This window comes from Bidens hawaiensis, unplaced genomic scaffold, assembly GCF_021521415.1.
Source record: "Bidens hawaiensis isolate Kalapana, Puna unplaced genomic scaffold, B.hawaiensis_p1.1 tig00016757_1, whole genome shotgun sequence".
Classification (NCBI taxonomy): domain Eukaryota; kingdom Viridiplantae; phylum Streptophyta; class Magnoliopsida; order Asterales; family Asteraceae; genus Bidens; species Bidens hawaiensis.
In genome coordinates this window covers 183,378-205,985 of record NW_027492541.1, presented here as the reverse complement: position 1 = coordinate 205,985, position 22,608 = coordinate 183,378, and the positions used below count along the sequence as shown (strand labels likewise).

General features: G+C 36.0%; 1 protein-coding gene across 1 annotated transcript; it reads left to right on the top strand.

The window, feature by feature from the left end:
* Positions 1–6,501: 6,501 nt before the first annotated feature.
* Positions 6,502–7,450, top strand: LOC143552029 (uncharacterized). Its single transcript, XM_077042336.1, has 2 exons — positions 6,502–6,696; positions 7,200–7,450. Exons 1-2 carry the CDS (start codon positions 6,507–6,509, stop codon positions 7,328–7,330), a joined length of 321 nt encoding a protein of 106 aa, XP_076898451.1. The 5' UTR covers positions 6,502–6,506; the 3' UTR covers positions 7,331–7,450.
* Positions 7,451–22,608: the final 15,158 nt, after the last annotated feature.

Sequence of the window (22,608 nt, the reverse complement as noted above, 5' to 3'; positions counted from 1 at the left end):
TGGGTTTGATTTCGGTTTTATTACTTAGTATATATTTGATATCAAGTTGAATTGGTTTTCTATGTTTGTTTTAATGATGTTTTTGAATAATATGAGTAGCTAAACGTTATGGAGTTGCTTAGGTTAATGAACTAGACATTACGTTTTCCTAACACTCGGCTCCATGGGCCCAGGCATGTGAATAACATTAGTACCTGTTTTGTTATTATATTAGAGTTTACGGTTGTATAGCGGGAGTCTTTGTTCAAAATATTATTTTAATCAAAAGTTGGGAGTTAAACACCTGATGATTGGTACAAAAGTGGTAAACTTGAAAAACTACAATTTACATCATTTATATTATAAAAACTTCATATGAGCCATTAGATCGTCTAATAGCTAGTCATCATTTCCAATCACCTATTCTTGTAAAATAGTTTTAGAAAATACGTCAGCAACACATGTTGGTGAACATGCTGACATAAAACATTTTATGTTAACGATTAGTTCATACTCAAAACAATAAGCGGCCCTCTAGACCAGAGTATCAATTATATCACATTAGTCCAACCCTCACAGCCCTATAGACTGGATCAATGAGATGGGGACTAGGTACCATATTTGGTGGGGTATGCCTATCTACCCACATATGAAAGGATCCAGACGCATGTATAACTAGCCTAATTGCCAGTGTATAGTAAAGTTTTAGGGATATATTATCCCATGCAAACTTTGGTTTCTGGGTACTCGATTCGGTAAAAAGATTTATAGATATGGGTGTATTCACATTTAATTCGCTCATTGCTTTCATTGGTTAATGCTTTGAGTTACCTCGAACTTATAGTATGAGAATAACCTTGTATAAATATCTAGATCAAAAGATCTAGCTTCAGACCTTTAGTCTATTTTACATAAATTTTACCTTGATAAATAATTGTTTACGTAAAACATTTAGACCTTTAGTCCCTTTTATTTATTTATTTATCATTTATGTGTTACGTTTCTTCTTCACGAAGAAACGTCAACGATAGGTTTCTTCTTCAAGAAGACGTTAATATAGTTCTACCCATTGCATGAAATATTTTAATGTTTCTTAATTATAAATAATCATCATTTTTAACTATAACCTTGGCTTATAAAAACTATGTTCAACTTATGTTTGATTAAGGTACACACTATATCCCCGACTAAGGTCTAAACCAATTTAATAAAATACTTAGGTAGAAACCATACCTTATGCGGGTACTTGGATGAAATGCCTAAGCTTTTAGTGGGCAGCATTCCTACTAGTTGTTGGGTATTTGAGAGAAAACATTGTTGGAACTTGCACATACTTCGAGAAACAAACCCGTTGGATTGTCAAAATTGGGCATGAGTCCCGAGGCTAAATAAGTGAAAGTGAAGGTGTGTTTGGGATGTCAATATATAGAGCCCAATCACCCTATTTATAGGCAAGAAATTTTGCTTCATTGCATATCGCAATGGAATATTAAACTTTACATCGTGTAGCGCGATGGGATCAATAACCGCCTTTGATTATTTTAATTCGTTGCGTATCGTGACGGATGAAATGGTGCCGTTGAATAGGGTTGCCATGTCAACCCTAGGCTAGCCACGTGGTCTTTCAGATCGTACCATGTGGTTCCACACGTGTCTATTAACCGTGGAAGCCACATAGCGTATCGTGATGGTTTGAAACGTGGTTCATCGCATAGCGCAACACCTCCCCTGTCTTGGTATTTGTGATGTATTCATCGCAACACCTCTTGATGGGTTTATTTTGATCTACTGCGTAGCACGATGGGTCTTGAAATTCGAAATTTCCATTTTAGTCCTTTGTCTTTGTATTTGTCAACCTTCGTGTACAAACGTATGCCTTTCAAGTTATGCAATGCTCCGGCTACTTTCCGTTGCATGGTAGCAATATTCTAGGACATGATCGAGAGTTCCATGGAGGTTTTCATGGACAATTTTTCGGTATATGGGGACTCATTCGATCAATGTCTTTCTAACCTTGAGAGGATGATGAAACGGTGCATATAAACTAAGTTGATGCTGAACTGGGGGAAGTGCCACTTCAAGGTGACTGAAGGCATTGTGCTCGGGCACAAAATTTTGCGACATGGTATTGAGGTAGACAAAGCTAAAATCGACACTATCAGTAGACTTCCTTCACCGACTAGTGTGAAATCCATTCGTAGTTTTCTTGGGCAAGCGAGTTTCTATTGTAGGTTCATTAGAGATTTTTCTAAGATCACCCGGCCCATGACTTACCTTCTTGAGAAGGACGTCACATTCGACTTCGATGCTGATTGTCTGAAGGTGTTTGAGTTTCTCAAGGGGCAGTTGGTTAACGCCCCTATTTTAGTAGCACCCGACTAGAGCTTGCCCTTCAAGCTCATGTGCGACGTTAGTGATTTTGCGGTTAGGGGCTGTTCTAGGTCAGCGAAGGACAAGAACTTCCACCTTATCTATTACGGAGTAAGACCCTCAATGATGCTCAGGAGAATTACACGACTACTGAAAAGGACCTTCTAGCAGTGGTCTTCGCGTTCGACAAATTCCGCTCTTATCTCATGGTGTCCAAAACCATCGTTTATACTGATCATGCGGCATTGCGATACATGTTCACCAAGAAAGATGCCAAGCCTTGCTTGATACGATGGATTCTCTTGCTTTCCGAGTTCGATATTGAGATTAGAGATAAAACGGGAGTGGAGAATGTAGCCACGGATCACTTATCGCATCTGGAGGATCTGAACAAAGAGGAGATTAGAGAGGATGCCATCGGGGATAAGTTTCCTAACGATTCGTTGATGATGGTGAGGGTGAGATTTGAGAGAAAGCCAGTTTTGTACGTGAGTGCTGAATAAGAGGGTCTGCCATGGTTCTCCGACATTACGAATTATCTGGACGAGGGTGGTGGTCAAGGGCTTGAGTTATCTGCATAGGAGGAAGTTTCTCGCAGATTCCAGTCATTATATATGGGATGCACCGTAGTTGTTTCGTGTAGGCGTCAATCAAGTGTTGAGGAGGTGTGTAAGTAGGGAAGAGGGTCGTGAGATTCTTAGGCATTGTCACGAGGGTTTAAGTGCAGGCCACCATGGTCCGTCTTCCACCGCGAGGAAATTTCTAGATTCCGGCTTTTATTGGCCATCGATTTTAAAAGACTCACACGTGTTTGTCAGACACTATGACGCATGTCAGCGTACTAGTAGCATCTTATCCCGTAATGAGGTGCCTAAAAACCCTATTCAGGTTTATGAGGTTTTCGACGTTTGGGGCATTGATTTCATGGGTCTGTTCCCTTCTTCTTGAGGGAATCAATACATTCTCGTGGCCATCAACGACGTTTTAAGTGGGTTGAGGCTCCAGCCTTGCCCACTAACTACGCCCGAGTTCTTGTGGGATTCTTGAAGAGGTTTTTATGTCGGTTTGGTACTCCCAAGGCCTTGATCAGTGATATGGGCACATACTTTGGCAATGCCCAGATGGAGAACGCCTTGACACGATATGGGGTCACCATTCGGTTTTCCACCAAATATCATCCACAGACGAGCGGGCAAGTGGAGAACGCATACTAAGGAGTTAAGCGAGTCCTGAAGAGAACTGTCGGCAAGAACCGAAAGGACTGGTACGACAAGTTGGATGATGCGCCATGGGCTTTACGCACAGCGTTTAAAACAGCTATTGGGACCACACACTTTAGAATTGTTTACGGGAAAGTGTGTCATCTACCGGCTGAGTTAGAGCAAAGAGCATATCGGGCGTTGAGGTCCGTTAATCTTGACCTGACCCGAGCTGCGACAAAGTAAATGAGAAATTATGCAAATGCCAAAGAAGCATTGGAAAATAGAAAAAGAAGCCAAAAGGCACATACTAGACGGTGCCGAGAGCTTACGTGTTACCAAGGGGATGATGACTCTGAGGATACACTATTAGGGTTCGAGGTTTTTAGTCAGTAAATATTTTTAGGAAATACTAATGGTGGAGTTTTGGGACTGTCATATACTGGGTTACAACTCGGGTGAACAATTCATGGGCCGAAATCCATTAATATAGTTTTAGGTTTAGGCATTGCTCGCACGACCTCACTTGACCATTCATCCATCTAAATTCCACCTAAGTGCATTTTCTTCTTACCATTAAAAGGTTTTTAGCTTACGGTGATAGGTTGAACCAATCTGTTTCAACCCGGTTTTGTTGTCTTGATTATGCTTGAGATGGGGGTAAGCGGACCTGTAACTCGTTAGGTGTGAGACCTTTAGGTTTGTTGATATCACTTGAACTTAATCGTTAAATATGATGGGGGCTTAATAGACTGGTAGCTGGGTTTAAGTGGACAATAATATCGGCAATCACGGTTTTTGCGTTTATCAATGATTAAAAATTAACCCATATGTTTTAAAGATCGACTTTGAATTATGATTCCATTGCAATACATATTTTTTAGGACGAATAAAAGATTACTTATAGGGATATTTGATATATTCTAAATTATATATAATTTATATTAATATTTCCTACACTTTTATGTTTTGAGTAGTTTTTATTAAGTTATTACTACTAAGTGGCTCATACTTAAATAAAGTTTCAAGAGAAAACGTTAAACAACTTGAGACAATGAATAAAACGTTAAACAACGTTCATACCTATTGATTTTACTTACTTTATATGTTTAAGGTTAAAAAATAAAAAGAATAAAAAAAAAAGAAAAAGAAAAAGAAAGAATACGTACGACAATAAAATGGTCCTCTTGATTTTACAATTAAAAAGAATAAAATAAGTTTGATTGAATGAAAAACCAACGAATCAATTATTTAGATTGGAAACTTATTATCTTTGTTTTTGTTATGATGTAGGAATTATTTGGTAGGGACCAAACGAAATATAATTTTGTTTTAGGAGATTATTGCGACGAGAATGAATTATAAAAGTGGAGTCGGCATTTGGAGTCTCAATAAGAATTATCTTTTGCCATAATAAAGAAAAAGCAATATAAAAGGCAAACAAAAAAGTTTTTTTTTTTGAAGGCCGACAGAAGGCAAAACATAGAATATTATTATTCTTGGCATTTGGAACGCAAGCAATTTGTGACACACAGCAGTGAGCAGCCGCAAGTCAAACAAACAAGAGCGGAGTTCAGTTTGAAGCTTTGATCATTGCAACAGCAAAGATAAATATTATAGAGTGTTCGGGTTTACATCAACTCAATCAAACATTCTTATTATTCGGTTGGCTTCTATTAATTTTTGTTATGAACTCAATTGTTGAACTTATTTATTTTATATCCTTGATCATGATTAGTGGCTATACACTTTTAATTACTTGGGCTTGAATGATGTTTTGTTGATTGGTTAAGGTTTTGAAATGGTTTTCGGTTTTTGTTTATGGGATTTTGATTAATTAAAAGTTTTAATCAACTTTATTGGATGTTTTTATGCATATTTATTTCTGAGTTGTACTTAAATGAATGTTTCACATGTTGCTTGATTGAATGTCTTTCGATTATAGGTCGCATGTTAGGTTGTTAATTGTGTGTTTCCAACTGTTTATGGTTTATTGAGCTCATTCACCATAGAAACTTATTTTTGACATATTATTAGAAGTTTATATACTTACTTGCTTAAATATCCGACGGGTGAAAAGTTGTCGAGTTTGTCTGCGTTGTTAGGGTTTTAGGTTAAATTATCAGACAGTAGGTTTGCCTATTTTTACCTTAATTTCGCTGTTTACCTGTGTCCTTTAGACTGTTCATAAACCACCCCGTGTACTTAGGTGCATTGAGATAGTTAACCGACGGGTTAGTTGTTTTTAAGGTAATTAATCATAGTTGGTGAACTGACATGTGAACCAATAAGCCGATATGTTTACATGATCTCTAGAATTTCCTCTTAAGTGACACCTTGAGAGTGATTAGGGATCCATTAGGTTTCCTAGGGGTTTCATATCTTTAGATTCCCGATTCCTATAGCAATTTCCCATAACCGATAAAAGCTCGAGTCATGACAATTCGGATTCCTTGCCTAGGTAACCCTTTCTCGTATTTGAATTTGCTAAAGTCGTATTCGGTAAATTAATTTTCTCGTTTACTTTAATTTAATTAAGTAATTAGTTTAATTAATTATTAGTTTTAAAATAAAATAAATAAAAAAATAATATTTTCTAAACTATTAATTTAAGCTTTTTAGATCTAGTTTCGTTAATTTAATAAGTGTCTCTAAGGTTCGATATTACCGGTCTTCCCATAACTATACTACACCTGATAGGTCCACTTAGTGGTTTGATTTAGGACAATCAAGGTTATTATTTCTCGTTGTGCTTGGTCATTATTTTCTAAATTTTTATATATCACTTTACTCACATCATTAGTCAAAAGAAAACCTATATTTTTTTTTCGGTGTTAGGTTTGGAATTGCTACCCCTACAAAGAAGAGGTAAAGGGACCAGTGAAAGATACCTTATTGATATAAAACCCTAGTTGTTCCGCCAAATCCTAAGGAAAGAAGCAGCGGCTACAAGGAAAAATGGCGAAATCAATGAGATGCAAGAGAGAAAAGAGATTGAGAGCCATTAAGCGAGAGATGGTAGCTCCATTGTACGAGAAGAAAGAAGAAGCCAAGCTCGCCGCTCTCGAAGCTGCACTTAACGCCCCTAAACTCCCTGTTCGTGCTCGCCGCGACGAGTCAACATCCATGGATGCCACCGCCGATATGGGTATTGCTTTTATACGTTTTTCTTTGTCAATATATTGTTGATTTATATGATAACTTGAAACCAAACCAACTTTACTTGAGGCTTGGCCTCAGATTCAGATCGAGCTTTTTTTCAGTCCGAGCTCGGCTCGTTTGCACCATTAGCCAGCCGCAAAGTTTTTTTTATATAAACAACGCATTCTAAAAACTTAGTTAGTTGTACAATACCCTGGTGCTTGAAAACGTTGCGCCTCAGGTGTGCTCTTTGTAAACCACGCAGCCGCCATGTCACAATCGTAGGGAAGTTTCGAAAAGAGATTTAGTTGTTTGATATGAGGCTTGCGTTTGGTCTGTAAAAATCATTTTTGTAAGACAATATTAATCCGGATACAAATATGTTTGGTTTAAATATCAGTTCTGAGTATTGTCGACAAGGGTTATTCATGGTTAAACGAATAACTTTATATATGTATTTTTTTTTTGTCATTCATGTTTGTATGATTCAACGTTGATGTAATTATGCAGACGTGGAGATGGATGAAGGCAATCAAACTGCAAAATCATTAAAACCAATTGGGAGAAAGTTGAAGAAGAAACTGAAACTCAGCAAAAAGAAGTACAGAGCCAAGGGCAAGATAAGGAAGAAGAATGTTTAATTAAGTTTCTTTTATTGGCATTTTCGTCACCTAAATACTTATGTGATGTCACTGCACTATTTATGCTTGTTAACAAAGTCAACAGTTTGCCCTTATTATGTTGGTATGTTCTTTTCTTTAAACTTTAATGACAATTTTGATACATAATTCTGAAACAGGCAGACTGCTCGTTAGTTTGGTTTCATGGTTGGCTTCAAAAGTTTTAACCGTAGCAAGTGGTTTGGTTTGAGGTTACTAGGAGCCGGTCGTATAATACCGGGCTGGATCGTAAGATTCAACTGTATTTTATCTATTTTAACGGTTTAGTTTAAATATCTTGGGTAACTTCTATTAGTTTAGATGAAGTGTCCAGTGCAGCTCAATCCCAAGTCCTGCATCCCATCAAAGCATTTTATTTTCGAACCATTAGTCAAACTTTTGTAGCTCTCATCTGTTGAAACCGTGTAAACCTGAACCTAACCTGTTGTAAACTGGTTGGAATCGAATATGCCCTTTTACTCTTATAAACAGAATCGAACCAGTTTTGGTTCTTTGACCGAACTTGAACCGGTTTTAATCCGAAGTCTGAACCCATTTGAGCCGAGAACTCATTTTGTGCATTTCTACTTGGGCCTAAGCAAATTTTGATCTGTAGAAGCTTTGTCATCTTTTTTTCTTTCCTCTGTATTACTCTTCCGATTTTTTCTAGAATTTTTTATGTGGGCTTAATAACCGTAACCAAATACTAGGGCTGTGAATTTCAGACATACCTTTAACATGGCACGAGACAAGTCTTACAGGGTTGAGTTTGATTTTAACAGGTTTTGTGTTTTAAATAGGTCGACTTGTTTACAACACGATTGATTACTTGTCCTAACAGGCCAATCTGTATAATTTTTTTTATATATACACTCCCGAACCGTGAGAACATGATATTATATATTTATATTTTCAGCGGATGTTATGATTTGTTTTTATGGTTTTTTGTTTCTATAGTTTTTGGTTTCAAATATGGTTTGGATTTGTGGTTTTTTTGTTTCAAATATGTGACGTCGTGATGGATTATGTGTTAATTAAGACTTCTATACTTGTTTTGAAACTTTTTGTTTAGTGACACATGAATTATTCATTGTGTCTAGAGGTGTTAATCGGGTCAACCCGATCGGGTTTCGGTTTAACCCGATTGGGTTAATCGGTTTTCCAAAAAACATCCAACCACCCGGCCCTATTAAGTTTCTGGTTTGTTAGGTTTAGTCAGGTTAATCGATATTTTGAGGTTAATTCAGATAGATACAAAGTATATAATTACGTAATGGAGATAACCCGGTATTTGATAATATTATGATGAATAATCTACATCTAAGACTTATAATCCAAAACTTAAAACATACAGTTGGCTCTAAAAACGGAAAACGGCAGTAGACCAACAAATATAAAGGTCTTTAATTTGCACACAACATAAATATAAAGTGTTAAGTGGTATTATTAATTTGTATCAATGTATTATTAATTTGTATCAATAAGCCAACGTCGGTTTAATTCACATCACAAAAGAATCCTATCGTTCAATCAATTTCCTCAACAAACGAATCATATAAACACAATGATATGGGCCAATTTAAACTTCAAATCGAATTAAAATCCCATCATTCTTAAAATTTAATCAAAATTCATAACTTAAAAGACAGATCTAAAATCCAAATTTCAAAATTTAACCTCAAACAATCAAAACTCAAGGTATAAAATTTAAGATCAACAAAATCCAAAATTTAAATTTCTGTCTTCAAACTATGGCCTTGTAACTTCTTCCTTCAAATATAATTATTAAAGAAACATTAAAAAATTACCCTTTTCAAGTTGAATTATTGTTTCGGGATCTCTTTGTTTTCCGTATTACTTCCGGTATGAAGCCAATCTTGTGTGCAATTAAGCATTTGATAGTTTTGTCACCCAAAGAACTCCTATACGAATCCAACAGACCAACACCCTCCCACTTGTGCTAAATACCAATTTCTACGCGATCGTTGAGATTGGAATAACTAACAAATCTTTAGCCATACGCGATAAAATTGGTAATCTTGGGCTATTTACCTTCCACCAAGTTAATATATCAAAACTAGCATTAGGATTAAAAAGGTTTAACACTTTCACCCAAACACTTATCCAATTCACTATGTGAGGAATTAGATGTTTGGCTCGCTTTCATTTTATTTCTCTACCTATCTCCAAAATCATAACTTGTTGTACTACTTGTAGGATTAGCCGATGTTGAAAATATAGTAGATGGTATTTGTGGAACATGAATTCGCACATAATCATCATCTAACTCTTGCATTTCATTCTATATTTGTGTTTTCTTTAACTCAACAAACGCTTTCCCTTCCATTCCATAGTGATCTTCCAACACAATACCAAAAAATATTTCCTTGTTCCTTGGATCAAGTATGAGAGCAAAATATAACATCAAGTTCTTACTATCAATATTAGAGGTGCACAAAAATCCAAACCTGGAACCGGACCTGAAAAAAATCCCGGAACCGGTTTTTTTATAGCCTGGTTTTTAATACCCGAACCCGTACCCGACCCTACCCGTAGGGTATGGATAGGGTATGCATTTTAGTACCAAAACCCGTACCCGAAACGGACCCGATTTGTACCCGGTAACACCCGAAAACCCGAACCGGTTCAATACCCGGAACCAGGTTTTTCCAATACCCGAAACAAGGTCTTTCAAATACCCGATCTATACCTGAAATTTTCCATATTTTCGACACATTTTTTTTAATTGCTCAAATCTAGCACCCGACTCCTTTACCCATTTAACCACACATATTATGTTCTCAATTGATTCATCAACATTTTTCATACCATCTTTCACAACTAGATTCAAAATATGTGTTGCACAACAACGTATGTGAATCCATTTCCCATGCAATAAAGAAATGTGGTTGTTTGCATATAATTTATTTAAAAAATCTATTGCACTATCATTTGCATTCGCATTATCAAATGAATTTGTCAAGATATTATCTATAGGACATGCGTCACAATATTATTTAAAAATAATAAAATAAAATAAGTATAATGATACTCTCGTTAAACAAGAGAAATATCGTAGTACATTACCGTGTACAGAACCATAAATGATATAAAATAAAGTACAATTTATATATTAATATAAAGATTCATGTCGATGTCTTTGATGAGAACTTCAACAGAAACTTCTTGACTCGAGTCTTCCACTTGTTGAGTATCTTCACATTCGTCTTAGTTTTCCTTGATGTGGCTAACTCCATTTTACAGCAACAAAAGATGAACATGACAATATATATTGAGCGTGGTTGAGGCACACATTAAATACACTTTCCTTAGAACATATTTTGGGTCTCTACTAAAGAGCAGTCTGTATCCCAGGGTACAACAACCGGAACAGTGTGTGTAGTTCCGGAGATGGCACTTGCACCTGATTGCACTAGGTATATATTGGTGTTCTTGAAAAGAAAAATAGTTGGAAGAATAATATGTTGATGTAATCGAGTAGAAAGTGTCCTCTCTATGGGTTCCCAACACATGGATTTTCAAGTGTTCTTCATGCTCCAAATACCTCTCTTGTGTATATCTATTTGTATACTTCTATTTTTCCCCAATCAAATGAGATACAAAGTCTACTAAATATACAAGAGTTGTTGGTGAGTGAGGAGTCTCACTTGTTTAGAGACTTAATACTCTAATATAAGTCATCAATTGTCATAAAGAAACTTTACTCAATAGTTTCAACGTATGAAGAGTTTATAATATATTAATTTCCATTCACCAACTTATAATTTTCCAACATATGAGTATTGCTGGATCGGTAGGTATTAGCTTTGGACCCTTCTTTGTGAACTATACTTAGTCTCCTAGCGTTAGTAGACGCGATGTCCTTGAACAAACCCCTTTTTGCGCAGACGAAAATACACTTCACACAATACTCTCCCTACCCGGGCACATCCCCTCATTGTCGTATCCATTATGGTATTGGAACACTAGCCTGGTTATGTGAAAGTGCTAGGAATTGCGCCCCCAACCCCACTTCTCTTTCACATAGGTGATTATCCATAAATCATTAAAAGCATTAAGGTTATAATGATTTACACAAATCATTAACCATATATTATGCTTAACCTCACAACATGTCACTGTTGTTATAGGAATCCCTTTATAATTTAGGAGGATATAGATATTAGCTTATGTTTCCAATTATACATAAGTTATGACCCCCCCCCCCCCCCCAATAATGACCACCCTTGGATATATAATCAGGTTGTCCTATTGAACCTATCTTCAAAATTAGGTTTTCATTTATATATCATTTTTCATGGGCTTTAGTCTCATTCCATAACTTGATCTCTTCTCAACCCTCGGGTTGTTGGATCTAAACCATTATTTTGACTTCATCAAGTCGTTTAAGATTATTTGCTACTGAGATCAGTTGTTGTGATGTGTTCTGATCTTATAAGTTAATTTTGCATATTATCAACTTTTTAAGACTATAACCTCAGTGGCCTCCTGAATCTGGTTATAATATTTGTCTTTGTAAGATACACGTATCAATAAGGCAAACACATCTCCATTATGCACTACGTCCTTTTTGTCCTCCACTTAGTCGTGTCTTTGCGATGTTTGATTGTATTACAACAATCCTCATTGCTAGACCTTCCAAGTTCAAATGTAAGACACCTCCACATTTAAGTGCTATTTGATAACATCATCCAACTTTAAATGTTGGTAAAGAAAGGTTCTTCCTTTGCACACAAGTTTGATAAATCATATCAATTAGCAGTTCTGCATACTTCTAAAGTGTAAAGTGTAGCTTGTTAAATGACACCCCCCCTTTCGTGATATTTGATATAGTTTGTTCTACTTTACTTATGAAGATAATTCGACAATTATGATTTGAGTAAGACCACGTCTTTGTATCAGTGAGTTCATAACACATGCCTTAGTGTTAGCTTCCACCAGTTGCTAAAGTTTAAGCTAAACTTGTCATAGGTTGTCAACATACCATCACATATCTAGAATAAATCACCATCAAGAACATACCCAAAGAGTTCGACGTCTTCATAAGATCCTCACAAGTTATATCATTTCATTAGATTAAATGAAAATTTCTTTAATTTTTTCTATACACAAATTCATTCTTGTGTTGTTGATGTTTCAAATTTTGCATTAATTATTCTTTATAAAGCACCACAATTAACAAATATTAGTCTAGCATGCTTTCGACTACAATAAGCATGTGAACAAAAGATGCATCATTATGATCCTTCACAACCATTACAATATCACTTTGAAACACTCAAATCTTTGTTTAGACAAAATTATGAGACTTATTCACAATCCCCAAACCTTAACATTCAGGAAAGTCTCACAAGTTATTGTATATGGAACATACATAACATTTTCATTAAGTTAAGGAACATAACTCTCTTGCCATTGATCTTCAAGACTTCACCATTGACTTATATGGACTTTGAACATAAGTCTTAATCCGAATCATTTTGATGAATACATTTATTACCAACAAGATGAACTCTACTCGTCTACAATACTATTATGTTGAGATAAATTCTACCAGATTGACACTCAAACTCCTAGAATTCACACTTTTAAAAGGAAAACTTTAACATAGTTCAAACAAAATGGATGAGAGTAAAAACATATATATAATCATCGCTATTGTAAGCATATTATAATATATCTCATAAGAGTTACTTCAATTCAATTACAATAATAACATATCTCTTATGATTCACATTCAGTGAATTTTCAAATTCATAATATAAATATCTCATTAACGTATATTATGTTACAATTCACATTTAGTGAATCCCCAAGGAGTTAAATACGTCATGAGCATAAATTAATTCACATTTACTGATTTCAAAGGAGGTAAATATCTCTTTCTTGTCTATTTCATCTTAATACACTCACCACATAATTCCATGACCCTCTTATGATGTCGTTATACATTTGACGTGTCGTCTTAAACTTTAGTGAAAGCTGTTAACTCACAAGTTGTTTCTTATGAAAAATTCTTTTTGCACTATCCATTTAAAATTATAATTTTGTAGTATAAAAAAAACCCTATAAAATAATTTTATACGTCACAATAAATATTGTTGTATTTGGTTGTAAAGCCGCATGTGTTATCCGAAGATTTTGAACACTAAATAATAATACACTCGAAACTACAACATAAAGTGTAAAACACTTTTTAATAGCAAGCATTCAAATGGAAAAATAGACGACATCTATACATCAAATCTCAAAGTGTTATATTATCTTCAACTCTTTCATCATCCGGCCGAAATCATTTCAATGATGTCAATGTTAACTCAAATAGAACTCCATGCGCATATATCCTCATTCTAATTTTGAAACTATACTCTTAAGCAAATATGTTCAAAACAACATCAAAGTAGCGATGCTTGAACAATCAATATTTGTTCACACAACACGAAGTTGTTTTCCACCTTAGAGTATCCTTGTGAACGTTATCTGAGTTCAACATATACTACTTTTAGCAATAGTATCGAACCATTTTGAATTATCTAAAATATGCAAAACTTTGCTTAAAATCATTCTAACATTTCTTTACTTTTTCAATATCTTATATTAATAATATCAATAAGGGTTTATAAGATCCAAACCTAAAATATCAAACAGTTTTATACGTTTTAGATTTAATACCCATGTACTAAAATGGTTTCTAGAAAAACAAACGTGTTATAACGTGCACTTTATAAAACTAAACGTTTACATGTAACGTTTCCAAGGATACAATCTATAAAAGAAACAATTTCTAATTGTTTTAAAGCATACACTAGATAATTAAATGTATACATAAAACATTTCCGGTCCGTATGGTTTATAAAATAAACAATTTCCTAAAACATATTAGAGCTTAAACGATTCTAACGCGCACGTTAGAGGAGAAACTATATTTACATGAAACAATAAGTGTTGAGTCTTTAAAGTTGTTGTTTTTTCTAGTGTATAGTCCAAAAGTCGCTCCATTAACACCAAGTTAATGCTTAATTATTAGTAACTTAATGGGAGGAATATGAACAGATACACAAGGAATCGTTTGTGCACTATTTCACCAAAAAACACATGCACGTCTCACTACACTATTTTATAACACGTCTGTTAGAAAATATGTGTTTACATAAAACATTTTAAACTCATATGTTTACATATATAATAATGAATCGTATCTTACACGGATGTTAGATATTTAAACATGTGGAAACGAGGTGTTTAGACCAACTTTTTAAACATATTATTTTATAAAAATAAATAATCATTTCTAACACACATGTTAGGAAATTAAACATTTACAAAAACCGATAAACTTGATCTAACGCGCGCGTTAGATTATTAATGTTTACAAGAAATGAGTGGTTTACTAAAAACCACTTCTAACACAATTGTTAGATATAAACAACTGCAAAAATCGTTAAAACAAAACCAATAAAATCCTAATGGTTTTCCAAGACCATTTCTTACCCTATAGTTACAATACAAATGATTACAAAAATCGTTTCTAAAACCAAACGGTTGAATTGAACATTACATTTTGTAACACGGTACAGGATTTATGATTGCACCATGATCTCTAAATATCCAAACACAACAAGTTGTACTACGCACGAAATATTCCATATATATATATATATGTATATGTGTATATATATATATAGAGCGGTTACTGTACATTAATCCCTTATCGTACGAAGCGTACGCGATAACAGCAAGCGTCAATCAATTTTTTTAAAACACGCGCCTCTATTCTCAAAAAGGGTAAGATCATCAATTAGTTTCCATAAGTCTCCTAAAATCACTCGCAAATATCCCAGCGACGAAAGCGTACACATGCAATGAACTGAAGTATCAACTGATTCCCGGCGACGAAGCGTACTCATTCAAACAACTTGACTATACTACATTCAATCGAACCGAAAATGGATAAAACGTAGAACCCTAAATCATCTGCGTCGACGAAGGAACGAAGATCAAAGCATAAGCAAGATAAACATCAGATTAGTCATAAATCAGGTGTTTGTTTATTATTCCTGTAATCGTTTTAGGTTTTACAGAGGTTTTAATTGTTGCTTTCGTGAGCGTTTGACAACAATCTGCACATGTAATCGTTTTTAGGTTTTAATTTTATGTTAAATTGTATTGTTTGATTTTAATTAATCGTAAGCGTTTGTTAAGCGTTTTGGATGATTTCACCATAAGAAAATGTCTAATTAATGTGAATTTAATTATGAGCGTTTAGTAAGCATGTTTGTAATGACTATGGAACTGAATCTAACCAATTAACCATAATCTGGTCTTGTGCGTTTAACGAGCGTTTGATAAGAGTTTAGTAAACTTGTTTGGGATGACTGAATAACTAGTTCTTTAAGTCTTATGCGTTTGGCAAGCGTTTAGTAAGCTTGTTTTTGATGACTGACCAACTGTTCTATAACATATGAGTTTTATTTGTGGTCAGTTAAGCGAAAGGTTCAAACAAAACAAGTTGATGCCGGAGTCAAAAAGCTTAAGACAAAACATGTTGGAGCAACTTCTGATTCGGACTTTGAAGTTCCAATCAACAACCTTTTAACAAAAAAGAGGAAGAAGGTGGAAGACAGTAGTTCAGACTCAGACTTTTAAAAACCAAAAAAGAAGGCTGTTAATGAAAAGAAGCCAGCTGAGCGGGTGCAAAGAAAACCTTTTGTTGAATTTTTAAACATAAAGTTACGGGTTAGATGTGCACCATTTTGGATGCAGTGTGTGCAATGAACTCTACCCAAAAAGAATGTTTGGAAAAATGGGATTTGGTCAATATTAAACCTACAAGAACCAAACTCCATCTATGTTAGGGCATTGGTTGCTGATGAACTATGATCACCGGTTTAATAAATTGAACATCGGCAACCGTGTTATTAAGATAACAACAACAAAAGTTCATGAGATGTTGGGTATACCAATGGGTAAGATACCTGTTTTATACAGGAGTAGACCAAGGCTGGGGGATGATGCAACTACAGATCTGTTCAATAAACAATTCCCGACTACAAGAATAAGTATGAAGCATGTGAGAGAGAAGTTGACGACTGATCAAGGAGTCGGTGACTTGTTTAAAATTAATTTCCTTGTGTTCAACACATGTATAGGATTTATAACAAAATCAACAACAATCAACCAACGATTCATCATCGCAATCGATAAACTCTCAAATATTCCAAATATGGACTGGTGCAGCAATGTAATTGAAAACCTAAAGATGACAAAGGAAGAATGGAAAGATTTCAATGAACAATGCAACGGTCAATCACCTTTCTTGTAATGCTTTACACACATGAGTACCAGAAGAGAGACGGGCCGTTTGGGGCTCCAGTCACAACACCATCAGTCAACTACATAACAACAACAACAACTCTTGCAAGGATGGACAAATACTTGTATAATAATGGACCTCCTTTAGATGATGATTCTGAAAACGAGGAATACGCTCCTGCGTATGAGAATGTTGAAACCGTTGGTGCGGAAGCTAATGCTGGTAAAGATTGTTGGGTTTTAGCAAGATTATCAAAGTCCAAAACAACCATTTATTAAGGAAAAACGCAGCGAAAAAATAAGTTTGAAATCTTGTTTACCATTACACATAAACCGATTTATGTTAAACCCAATTCAGGATCCATATACGATTATCAAGCTATCAAGAACACAACCATAGGGTGTTTAACATACATACCTTCAAGTCCAGAAAACGGAAAGGGATGAAGGTTATGAACTGCTAGAATCCAAGGAAAGGAATCCTCAAGCTTGTATACCCGACAAGCTTCAACAAACACCTTTGGTTGCTAGGGTCCAACACTTGATACAATCTCTTGTTCTTGCTCTTGGATTTTGGCTGAGAGGTAGAGAGAGTTTGTGTGTGTGAGAGAAGGTGTAAATTGTTGCATCCAAGAAGAAGTAATCTCCCAATAGAGATCCTTGCATGTATTGGAGAAAACAACAAAAGGGGAGAGAGAGAGAGAGAGAGAGAGGAGTGAGGGGCCGCCCCCCCCCCCCTTAAGGGGTTTTCCCCCCAAAACCAAAAACCCAAAGCTTTTGTTATTTCTTATTTTAACCTTTATTATTATTTATCCAAATAAATAATATTTCTCTCAAATATAAATTATCCAAATAATTTACTTAACACACAATTGCAAATACTTAGAAAACCCATTTCCAAATATATAAGTGTTGATAATCATTGCTTAGATCACATCTAATAATAATTATCGTGGCGTTTGTCTTGCTTGTTATTGGGTATGACCCGACTTGGATCAATACGTACTAGCCACATCAACTCTAATAGGGCAGATCGATTCCAACAATCTCCCACTTGCACAAGATACATAGAAGATTGATGCAAATAGCAAATACCACCTAACAACGGTTTACTATCCCTAATACGCATGACGAAGTGACATTCAATAACATCATCCCTTTCAAGTCCCATACTTGAAAATGATTTAGGTGAAACTATCATTTATCCTTTTGTCACAAATGTCATGTTAAATCCAGAGACACATAGTGATCATTCTCTGTTGATTTAACTTATCAGGCCTTAGACATTTAACTCTCAACGAATAAGAGGGACAAATCCCCTATTGACTACATACGTCTCTCACTATCGCCTTGTATTACTCTTGAGCTTAGCCTTATGTACTGACATATTTCAGAGCAGCGAAGAACTAAGTCAAAGAATAATAGTCGGTGAATATCAAGACCAGATGTATCTCAAGTCGGAGGATACTATGATGTTTGCCTTTACTCAAATTTATTTATGATCACAAATCACAAGGATTCCATGCAGTAAAGTTGAGAGAGGGTCAGTCCAATATTTATCCCATAAATATCTATGAACCTTGGCAGCAATCCCTTTGCTATATTCATACCTTATGTCTACCAATCCAAGTTCATAATAGTCTTACTTTCATATTTGTTCCCACAACTATGATCGACTACGGACGTTTAGAATAATTCAAATTATTCACGGATTTAAACATACTAAAATGGAACATAACTCAAGAACATGACCATAACCAAAACCATAAGATTGAGTTAAAATAAAATTGTTCCAATATCCAAATACAAAATTTTGATCAAATCCAATCACTAGAATATCGAAGTCCTAAGGCGCAAGTATGACCCTCATGCTTCGGCCTTTCAAGGAGTTTAGTGAGTGGGTCCGCAATGTTTTGATCAGTGTGAACTTTGCGAATACATATCTTTCCCTTTTCAACTTCATCCCTTATGTAGTTGAACCTCCGCTCAATGTGCCTAGTCTTTTGATGTGCACGGGGTTCCGATTTGAGCAATCGCACCCTCGTTATCACAAAAGATTTCTAGAGGAACCTGAATGGTACGGACCACTCCTAGATCGGCAATGAACTTTCTAATCCTTGCAGCTTCTTGAGCTGCCAAGGAGGCGGCGATGTATTCAGATTCAGTGGTGGACAAGGCGACCACGTCTTGTTTTGCGCTCTTCCAAGAGACAGCACCACCATTGAGAACGAATACATATCCCGATTGTGATCGAGAATCATCTCGATCAGTTTGGAAGCTCGCATCAGTGTAACCCTTTAGAACGAGTTCCTCCTCACCAGAGCCATATATGAGAAACATATCCTTAGTCCTCCTAAGGTATTTCAATATGCTCTTAACAACCATCAAATGGCTAGTTCCCGGATTTTGTTGGTATCTACTTGTCATGCTTAAGGTGCATGACACATTCGGTCTTGTGCAAATCATGGCATACATGATGGATCCTATAGCAGATGCATATGGGATTCCATTTATTTTGTCTTGCTCATCCTTTAAGCTTGGACATTGAGACGCAATCTACATTGTTCCTCTTTGAATAGGTACCAAACCTTTCTTAGAGTTTTCCATCTTGAACCTTTTCAAGATTTTGTCAATGTATGCACTTTGATTCAAACCTATCAATCGCCTTGATCTATCCATATAGATCCTTATTCCTAGAATATAGGCGGCTTCACCAAGATCTTTTATGGAAAAGCAACTTCCAAGCCAGGCTTTTACACCTTCCAAGGTTGGAATGTCATTTCCAAATAACAATATGTCATCGACATATAATACCAGAAAGGTAATAATGCTCCCACTAGCTTTCTTATACACACAAGCTTCATCAGCGTTTTTGATGAATCCAAATTTCTTGACTTCATCATCAAAACGGTGATTCCAGCTCCTAGATGCTTGTTTCAACCCATAGATTAATTTCTTTAACTTGCACACTTTATTAGGATGTTGTGGATCGATAAAACCTTCAGGCTGAACCATGTAGACATCTTCCTCAAGATGGCCATTTAGAAAAGCAGTTTTGACATCCATTTGCCATATCTCATAGTCATAATATGTGGCTATGGCAAACAATATCCTTATAGACTTTAGCATCGCCACAGGCGAGAAAGTTTCATCATAATCAACCCATTGAGTTTGAGTGAAACCCTTTGCTACAAGTCTAGCCTTATAAGTATCCAAGTTTCCATGCATATCAGTCTTCTTCTTGAAAACCCACTTACTTCCAACCAGTTTAGAATTTAGAGGTGGAGCAACCAAGTCCCATACTTGATTGTCATGCATGGTTTGCATCTCAACGTTCATAGCTTCCAGCCATTTATCACAATCAGATTGTAACATAGCATCTCAGTATGTGGTTGGTTCGTCGGAATCCACCACATAGCATCCATCCATGAAAAATCCATATCTTTCAGGTGGGGTGCTAATTCTACCGGATTTGCGAACGTTTTGTGTGTTTTGATCAACCATTAGATCATCATCAACAACCTCTTGTTGATTGCTAGTGTCAACCAAACGTGTATCGGCTTGTGGTTCTCGATCCTCCTCGAGTTCCACAGTTCTGTCAGTTCCTTCCATAAGGAACCTTCTTTCCAAGAACTTTGCCTTCCGAGCTATAAACACTTTATGCTCGTTTGGATTGTAGAAATAATATCCCATCGAATCTGTGGGATATCCCACAAATATACACTTGGTGGATCGGCTTTCGAGTTTGTCTGGGGTGTAGATCTTAACATAAGCCTCACAACCCCATACCTTTAAATATGATAATGAAGGAGCCTTTCCATGCCATATTTCAAAAGGTGTCCTATCCACTTTCTTGGTTGGTGCCATATTTAAAATACGGGCTGCGGAGATCGCAACGAAACCCCAAAATGATAGAGGTAACGAGCTTCTAGCCATCATGGATCGAACCATATCCAATAAAGTTCGATTCCTCCTTTCGGACACACCATTATGTTGTGGTGTTCCAGGTGGAGTAAGTTGTGAGACAATCCCCCAACTCCTAAGATGTTCTAGGAACGCATCATTGAGGTATTCACCTCCTCAATTGGAACGTAGTACTTTGATTGTCTTGTTGAGTTGATTTTGTACTTCATTTTGGAAGACTTTGAACATTTCAAAGGCCTCATTTTTGTGTCTTAACAAGAACACATACCCATAGCGACTATAATCGTCACTAAAGGTAATGAAGTATCTTTCACCATTTCTTGTCATTGTCCTAAAAGGTCCACATACATCCGAATGTATGATACCTAATAAGTCTTTCGCCCTTTCATTTGTACCATTAAAGGGCTCTTTGGTCATCTTTCCCAATAAACAAGATTCACATTCATCAAATGAATCATTATTTGATTTCAAAAGACCATTCTTTCGAAGTGTATGAATGCGATTGTTGTTTATGTGACCAAGTCGACAATGCCAAAGAAAAGTATTACTCAAATCCACTTTGATTCTTTTGGTGTTAGCTTGGTACAACGAGTTATCAATGTGTGAGTCATCATGAATTAATTCATAAATGCCATTAAACGGCATCGCTTTAAAGTAAAAGACATTATCCATGAAAACATTTATACCATTGTTAACAAACTTAAAATCATAACCAGATTGTCTTAATACAGAAACAGAGATAATATTCCTAGTCAAACTAGGGGAATATAGAATGTTTTTCAAGACAATTTCCAAACCATTTGGAAGCTTTAAAACATAATCTCCTCGAGCTTGGACGTCAACCTTTGCTCCATTGCCCATGAAGAGACTTCTTCTTTGGTTTTGGCCCCGCCTTTGCCTTTCCCTTGAACCCTTTCTTGACTTGCCCCTTACCCATAACAACCTTTGCTTTGGGTTCAGGGTGATGCCTCGTCTTTGAGCCACCCTCATTGATCGCAAGAATGGGTAAAACCTTTTTACCCATGCCGGGCCTCGGCTGTCTTAAGCATTGCGTGAAGCTCACCAATGCTTTTGTCCCATCCGTTCATGTTGTAGTTCATAACGAATGTCTCAAATCTCTCAGTTAGGCCATTTAGGATCAAATCCGTGGCCAACTCCTTTGAGACGGGACAGTTAAGCCGTTCAAGCCGATCAATGTGGCTTTTCATCTTAAGCACATAAGATGACACAGATTGGGTTTCTTCCATATGACATGCATGAAGCGCTCGAACCGTTTTGAAACGCTCAACCCTAGCTTGAGTAAGGAACATCTCCTTAAGCTGGGTAATCATGTCATACGCCCCATGATTCTCGAAATCCTTTTGGATCTCGGGAATCATTGTCCCCAACATGAGGCAAGAAACTTTCACCGAATCCTCGGTGTATTTGAGCCAATCCGCATAGGCATCCAAGTTGTTGACATCGGGTTCATCGGGAATAGGGTCGTCTAAAATATAAGACTTCTTTTCTTGCTTGAGAACAATTCTCAAGTTTCGATACCAGTGCATGAAGTTGTTAAAGTTTAGACGATCCTTATCCAGAATGGATCTTAGTGATAGATTATGCACGTGAGGGATAATTGCGTTCGGTGCGTTGTTTGCGGCCATCTATAAAAGAGTTTAACAAAGTTCAATTTAGTATTCGATATTAATAAAATTTTAATCTGTAATACCCTTTAATGTCTCCAAGACAATTAATGATTAAAATCTAGAATCCAAAGTTTCATTCAAATAGTAGTTAGGTAACCTTTATCCTACTATTCGAATTAACAAGGTAGTCAACGTTTGACGATTGCAACCCATTGCAATTTCTAGTTTTATGGGATCGGTTAAACATCATATGTTTAGTTGGTATGTTTAATCCCATCAACACCTTTGAATGCCATGTTAAGGTGACCCTATATTCATGGTTTCCAAATCAAGTCGTCCTATTTACACACACGTGTGAGTTTACACATACAAGTA